At 42.3% G+C, this 8,054-nt stretch overlaps 1 protein-coding gene across 4 annotated transcripts in view; it reads left to right on the top strand.

The window, feature by feature from the left end:
* EVA1C (eva-1 homolog C) overlaps window positions 1–8,054 on the top strand; it is an 81,624-nt gene that overhangs the window by 35,975 nt on the left and 37,595 nt on the right. For 3 of the 4 annotated variants that reach the window (XM_006126095.4, XM_025186119.2, XM_014575040.3), the window contains exons 3-4: window positions 3,830–3,953; window positions 7,240–7,392. In XM_006126095.4, the coding sequence (XP_006126157.1) occupies window positions 3,830–3,953; window positions 7,240–7,392 (277 nt within the window). The remainder of the gene's footprint in view (window positions 1–3,829; window positions 3,954–7,239; window positions 7,393–8,054) is intronic. The other variant, XM_025186120.2, reaches the window with a different exon arrangement.

Raw genomic sequence — 8,054 nt, forward strand, 5'->3', positions numbered from 1 at the left:
GGGTGGAGTTGCAGGGTCTGGCTGTGAGGTTGGGTGCAGGAGTGGGCTGAGGGTCTGGGGTCTGGGTGGTGGAGGATAGGGTGCAGGAGCAGGTTGAAGGTGGGGAGTTTGGGTGGGAGGTTGGGTGTATGAGCAAGCTGAGGGTGAGGGTGGGGAGTTTGGCTTGGAGATTGGGTGCAGGAGTGAGTTGAGAGTAGAGAGGTTTGGCTGGGAAGCTGGATGCAGGAATGGTCTGAGGGTGAGAGGAGCCAGGATGGAAGGGAGGATGCAGGTGCAGGGTGGGGGGGGGGGGGTCTCAGGAGGAGGGAGGTGCGTGATGGGGATAGAGGTGTGGGGGTCTAGCCATGAGGATGATGGGGGGTGCTTACCTGATTCCATTCCTCCTGCCACTCCTAGACACTGCCCCCCACCTGCTCCTGCACCCATGATTCTGGCCAATGGGAGCAGTGGGGAAAGCCTCCAGATGAGCAGTTTCCTGGGCTGCCTTCCTCCAGTCAGGGAGAGAGGGAGTGGCAGAGCACAGAGCAGCTTCCTTCCCCTGCAAGCCAGATCCAGCCCATAAGGCTTCCCTCTCCTTCCCCTGCAGTGGGAAACCGGCTGTGGCACTCCAATCTTGTGGGGTCCATGGGAATGGAGCACCAATGCAAGTTCCCCTATACAGGGGGAGCAAGCCCCAAGTCAATGGCCCACTTTCAAGATCATTGTGGATCACTACTGGTCTGTGGACCACACTTTAAGAACCACTGTATTAGTGAAAAGGATGAAGTTAATAACCTGACTGATAATACTGTCTTCTTATGATAATATAAGTAGCTTGATGTTTTTGCACAGCTGAGTCTGTGCAAAATGTGAGCACTCTTTGTATAAAGGGATACCATTATAAAGAGCATTATGGATTATTAGAGCCCTGCCCAGACACAAAATTTTTGTATCTGCATCCACAAAAATGAGTGGCACATTTCTACATTCACATCCTCCGAGGTGGATACCCGCAGATATAAAGTAGATATCTGCAGATTTGCAGGGCTCTGTGGATGATGGTTCAGCTCTGATGTAAATACCTGCAATGTTCATTGAACTCAATAGGAGTCAGTACACTGTCCACTTGTTCAAGAGCTAAAGTTTTCCTGATTTTATTTAACTGACTCTTTTCTGAACAATTCCAATGTAGGGGCGCCAGGGTGATAATGATTATTGATTTGACTTGAAATCCCTCTATATATTCTAGAAATGTCTGTCTGTTCATCTGTAGTCTGTTTATTCAAGAACTCTTCCTAAACCGTAAGAGCTAGGGCACCAAATTTGGGAGGCAGCTTCCTCTTCTCCTAACTCAAAGCAAAGTCAGGGTTTGGTTGCGCCAGGAAAACGGGATGTGCCTGGAATTCTATTGTTTTCTGTAACATGAAAAGGGAGGAGGAAGAGAGAGGAGGGACATGAAAGGGAGGGGCACAATGAGGAGGGACGCTATACTGAGAGTGGCCACTGGGGACAGTGAGCCCTAGGGGAGAGCTATATGCAGAGTGGCTACTGGAGGCAGCTGCATCACCAAGAAAGTGGGGAGCAGGGCTGGGGCTCCACGTCTTGCCTGTCACCAGACTGGATAAGCAGCCCACCTGCCCCAAACCTTTTCCCTGGCCCTTGGCCGCAGAGCTGGAGGGGTCGGAAAACCCCTGGCGGCCAGTGGAGGAAGAAAAAAGGCCCTGCCGGCTGGGTGGATGCAGAGGGCAAGTCCCACTGGATGGGACTCCCCACTCTGAGCCCCTCCTCACCCCCAACCTTCACTCTCGCAACCCCTCCACTCACTCACAGCCTCCTGCTGTGTCATTTCTCCCCCCACATGCCTAAGATCTTGCCCTGACTCCTGTACCCTGCCTCAGTGCCAGCCCTCTGCTCTGAAGGACCAAGGCAATGCCGGGTAAGTCTGCTAATGTTTTCAAAGAAGAACTGGGAGACCAAACTAAGTTCTCAGTCCTTTTTCCTCCTTTTTCAACAGTGTAACAGCACTGTAATGTGCTTGAGAAGTGTTAGATTTAAATCTTTTATCTCCACAAAAGAGGAGCAAAGGAGCCCAGAACTTCTTAGGATCACTCTGATGTGCTGTACTGTGCATCGTTCCTATTCTGGAGTGACTGTGTCCAAGGCTGATGCTTATTCAGATATTGGTGTCTTGTCTGAAAGTGGAAACAAGAGTGTCAATGAGTATGATTGTTATGATTTAAATATCTAGATTAAATTCATTCCTAGTGTAAGTCCACTGAAATTAGTAGAGCTCTGCCAGTGATAAATTTAGCTCCTTCTGACTAGAAACTAAACAGTAAAGGCCAACACATTTTGCATTGGCACCTACATCTATCAGACAATAATGTCTGAAAAGCACTTGGACTGAATAAATATTGATGACCTAACTAGAATATACTCAGTATCACAATTTGATGTTTTTAAGCATAAGAAAGCATGGAGATGACTCAGAAATAATGTTTGTAGGAAGAAATTCTTTCTTTTGTTTGTTTCAAATAAACTGCCTATTAAAGTTGGCTTAACTTGGTTTAATCACAGTTACACCCAAACTGTCTTTCAGACATGATTCTGCTTGGCAAAATTGTATTAAAAGTGGGGTCAAACCGATCTTTGACGTGTTTACACTATACTTTTCTTTAAGATTTCCCATCATTGCTGCCACTGGTACAGTTCCAGCAGCAGTAGCAACAAAGTTTTAAACAAGCTTTTGGCTTGCCAGCCACCCTGTTCTCTCACTCTGCTTAGAGAAGGTCTGGTTAATGTGGTTATACATTGCAAGCCTTTTTACGCTACTCCTCTCATGCTTGCAATTACCAATTACTTAATAGAGCAGCACAGTAGGAAAAGCAGGATATTATTAGGACATTGGTGTAGATAAAGGCCTGAGGTTTTTTTTAAGAGATTTAAAGTAGTTTGATCACATCTATACTGACTAATCAGATTATGTCTGAAATGGATTTAGGCCTCTAGTGAAGAAGATATTTCAGCGTGTGCCTAACCAGAGGCAACTGCTGAGGAGGAACATAGGAGACCACCAGTCACGTCACCCGCTACCCAGCCTAGGGAAGGGCCAATACAACCCCTTTCCACTCCAGGCCCTGCGTCTCTCTGCCCATTCTGCCCTCTCCCCTTCTCTTTCCCGCCTTTGCTCTGCCCCCACACCATCTCTTCCCCCAGACTCTGAACCTGAATGATGCAGCCCAGGGGATTAGTGGGGCCAGGAGGCCATCACCAGCAGTAGGGATCTAGCCCCTCCGCACTCATAGGCAGTGGTGCGGGGAAGCAGAGTGACATGGCTGGAGAAGCAGCATGAGCTGTGGCCTTGTTGCTGTGTTTCTCCTGTTGCTGCTGCTGACTGCAGGGACCCTTGTTGTAGGCACCAGATCCCAGAGACACCAGCCCCACAGGCTGCTTGCCCCTTCCACCCATAGTGTTTGGGGGCATGTGACCCCCCCAATAGAGTTGCTCCTTTGCCTGTTTCTAAGGTCACAGGTCGTCTCCCTACTGAGTCTACTCCTGTGATTAAAAGTCCTTACGTGCTTAAGTATCTTGCTGCATTAAATCCTTAGTTTGAACTGAACTTGTATTTAAAATGATGAACTGAATCAAAACTTTCTGCCACTGGTCAAAGACCAGCACAGACATTATTTTATTCCTGTTATACATCTTTTTTTTAAATACACCTGTGATAATGTCCCAGTGCCAGTGAATAGTTTTTCTCATGTAAAGAGCAAAATATAGCTAAGAGTTTTGGTTGCTATATAGCTTTATATCTTGTTTTCAAGACTATCCTTTTTGCCCATTGTTCTAGAAAGTACTGGATGAATGCCAGAACCAGAGAGCCTGCCAACTCCTTGTCAATAGTCGGGTTTTTGGACCTGATCTATGTCCAGGAACCACTAAATACCTCCTTGTCTCCTTTAAATGCAAACCTAGTAAGTAATTTCTACAACAGGCGAATTCATTTTTGTGTGTTTCATTTGTTTTGGTTATTATGCCAGTGCAGAAAGCTTTGCATAAATCCACATGAAGTTTTCAGATTTTAAGATAAATAGCAAATTGTATTTCTACTTTTTCTGAGCATTCCATCTTGTTTGCAAAATGTACATGCTTGCTACCAATGTAACTGCTAGTATAATTTGTCAGAATCTAAGACATGATGTTAAAAAAGAAGATGGAAACGTTTATACTTTAGAGAGGAAAATTATGACATTTTTGACAAAAAGAGGTTTGTATTAAGCCTACAGATGTCAAAAGGCTAGATACCATGGTGATGAGTGTGGGAAAAAATGCCTAGATAGCTGGAAAGAAACCCTCAGAATCTTTTGAAGTTCAGCCATCACCAGCATTTGGGCTAATAGTGATTTGTTGTCAGAGGAAATGTAAGAATAAATACATGATAAACTATTTATATTTCAGTAGTACCTCAAAATGCGAGTAGGTTCTGACGAAGTTAAAGGGACAGTAATTGCCTCAAAGGGCATACACTGTACAAACATGAGAGAAAAATGGGAAGGGTAGAGAACAGGGAAACAACAATCTGACTGTTGGTTGTTTTGGTTTTTTTTTTTTTAAGTTTTGTCTTATTAAATATAAAAGTGAATTCCAACTCCCTTGTATGCAGCCATTATTTGCTGACTAGATTTTTGTATCTTAGAAATGGGTCTTCAAGAGCATTTGCATTTTAAGAGGATTGTGACTTTGCCACTCAGGCTATGTCTAGACTACAAGCACGTTCTTTCGACAGTATATCAAAAGAACAGAGGCCTTTTTGTGCAATTGGTAATCTTCATTCTATGAGGAAGAAGCCTTTTTGCAAAAGAGCTCTTTTGCAAAAAGGTATGTGTGGATGGGGAAAAGGGAATTTTTTCGGAAGAAGAGGGAAGAGGAAAAAGCACAGGTGCCTTGGTGGCCATTCTGTCCATAGCAATCACTGCTTACATGCGAGAGAGCGTGCAGGCAGTCTGGACGCTCTTTCAAAAAAGCGCATTGCTTTTTTGATGCGCTTTTGCAGTGTGGATGCTCTTTTGCACAAGAAGTTTTTTTCGGAAGATCTCTTCCAAAAAAAGCTTCTTGCCCAAGAAGCCTGGAATCTAGACATAGCCTCAGAAAAGATATTCCATGAATAGGGAGAGTATCATTGAACACAATGGGTATTGTGGAAGGAACAAAGAAACAGGGCAACGTGACTGACATTAAGGAACAGGTGGGGATGGAGGTACAACACAACAAAATACAGGTGAAGAGAAATTGAAGTGGGGGGGGGGGACTTAAAAGTCAAAGACAGGAATCTCTTGATAAGGAATCACTTACTTGGAAAAAGCACACCAACATACTAACTCCTGTCACCAATATTAATAGGTGGGCCTGTCTTTAGAAAAATAAATATATGGCTGCTTCCTTCCTCCCTAGGATTTCTGTTATATTTGTATGTATCCTGGATATTATATTTAGGTCATTGTTATTAAAAAGGTCTTTCATTTTATGGATATCAATTGATTGGGATTTTCTTTGTTTTTTTTAAGCCACTTGATAATTTTCATCCACTGTAGTGCAGATATTTTACATATATGATGGACTTTGTGATTTGACTTTTACATGAGCTACCTAAAAGTATATTTAATGGAGTTCCCTGTCTGTAGAATTACTTTAAATAATAGGTTTCAAGGTGAGTGGAAACAGTCTCTCACAACATAAGATTTATATTTCTCAATATTATATTAACAAGTTTACATAGGCCTGATTTTGGAAAATATCCCTATGTTCAGAAAATTTCTTATGCATATGAATAACTTCAAGCAAATTGTTAAGTCCCTTTGGGTATGTCTACACAGGGATAAAACACCTGTGTCTAATCCAGGTCAGCTGACTTAGGTACTAGGGCTGAAAAATTGCTGGGTAGCTGTTTGGGCTCAGGCTGAAACCTGAGCTCTGAATTGTTGCAAAAAGGGAAGGTCCTAGACTTCAGACTCCAGCTTGAGCCCAGATGTCTACACTGTACCCTCTAGCCTCTCAGCCCAACCCCTTCTAGCCTAGGTTAGCTGACCTGGGCCAATGATAGCCACGAATCTTTTATCTCTGAGTAGATGGACCCATTGACTTCACATGTGTGCAACTACTTTCCCAAATTCTTTAATTTTTAGCATGATGTAGTTTTTAGTCTCATTAGGAACGTTATTTTTTCTTTATTAATATGTTATAGATACAAGTCTTCATTATATTCTTACCATAGGCAACTGGCTTGGCTCGTCCTGTAGGAAAACAGCTTTCTTTATAGTTTGTATTGTGGTAGAATCTAGGAACCTCATAGACCAGGATCCCATTGTGCTAGGTGATGGTTGTAGACTCCCCAGGTCAGAACATTTTTTGTTTGCTTCACACAGCTTTCCTGTTGTGCAGTACCATTTGCACATCCACATAACTAAAAGTCAGTAAGCCAGTGCAAAGAATGTTGGAAGTGACTACTTTCTGTCTGCTCTTGTGTGGGGAATGGGATTATTCCCAAGGAAAACAAAGCCATTTTGTGTCCCTTGCATTTGCGATGGAATAATTAAGTTTGTCTTATGAATGGATATGAAGTTTTCCTCTCTCCAGTCTGATCTTAGTACTTTACATTAATATCCCTGATAACAAAAACGTTTCCCTTCACCCCTTTTCAGCTGTGTAAACTCCCTTTTCCTGTTTTCATGACCCATTTTGAAAGATGTTGAACAGAATGGGCTAACCTCTGCTTTCAGTCATGCCTTTGCAAACTTATTGCCTTCCTTGGAGTTAAATTGCTATGGCTGAGACCAACATTTGAAATAAAGCCATTCTTATACCACAGTATCTAGCATTATTTGGTGATTACTTCAGTTGTGTGCTGTGGCACCAAGTAATGCAGACCATCTATACCATTAATGTGTGGGCTAAGCTACTCAGCAATGAAGCAAGCATTGAAACCAGTAAAGAATGTGGCAGTATCCTATGAGGAAGAGAAATTAGACTGATTGTCATGGTGATTTTAGAAAGCAGGCCATAGAGGCTGAGCCATTGGAAGAAGAAATTGGAAAAGTTAATTCATTTAAAAAGAGGGAACAATCCAGGAGGAGTTAACTTTCCCCTCTGCTGATGGTGGAGTTCCTCTTTGTAGATATGCCACATTTCATTAATTAAGTATTAAGATTCCAACTGAGTCCAGTGGTCCATAATATATAACATTGTTGTTGGTTTCTATTTTAGCTGAACACAAAACAAAATCAGCATGTGAAAATGAAGAACTGAAACTCCACTGCAAAGAGTCAAAGTTTCTAAACATTTATTCTGCCACATATGGTAGATCAGCACATGAGAAGGATGTCTGCTCTACAGAAGTGGGCTATACCCCTCAGTTTGGTAAGTTTTATACAGACTTCTTTAAAGAACTATGGAAATTAAGAAAACAGATAGAAAAGTTGATATACAAGAGCCACTGTTCTTTAAAATCACATCTGATTCAGCTGTTAATGAGAACTTGCATTTTTAAAATGCAAAGTGTCCAGGCTGAAGAATAAAAATTAGATCAGAAGTGTAGCTGAGTTATAACGCTTGCAGTCTAAACAATGGTCCAGCAAGAGTTTTAAAAATTTTTCTGCTGATGTCTGCTGTGAATCTAATTAACTTGTAGTAAATATCTCTTTTGATTTTCCCTTTCCTTTAACTTCTACCTGCTTTTGACAGTGGTTAGGCAGCCAGTGTGCTGTGACAGCTGCTTATCATGCTTGTCTTATCCTTGTGCTGTTCTCTAGCAGAGTCTGTCTCTTTGTCCTGTATTTGTAGAGCTCCTAGCAAAGCTGGGTCCTGGCCCATAGATAATAAGGGTCCATAGATGCTACTATAATACCAGTAAATAATAATATTTGTTTCCTTTGACTGGGAACTCTTTCAGGCAGGGACTGTACCCTTTTCAAATGTATACAAAGAAGGCAAGCTGTGGGTACTACTAAAAATAATTGATAATAACCAGTCAATAACAAACTTCGATGATGTATGGTAAGAAACAGATCATTTAAAGAGTA

This window comes from Pelodiscus sinensis, chromosome 1, assembly GCF_049634645.1.
Source record: "Pelodiscus sinensis isolate JC-2024 chromosome 1, ASM4963464v1, whole genome shotgun sequence".
Taxonomy (NCBI): Eukaryota; Metazoa; Chordata; order Testudines; family Trionychidae; genus Pelodiscus; species Pelodiscus sinensis.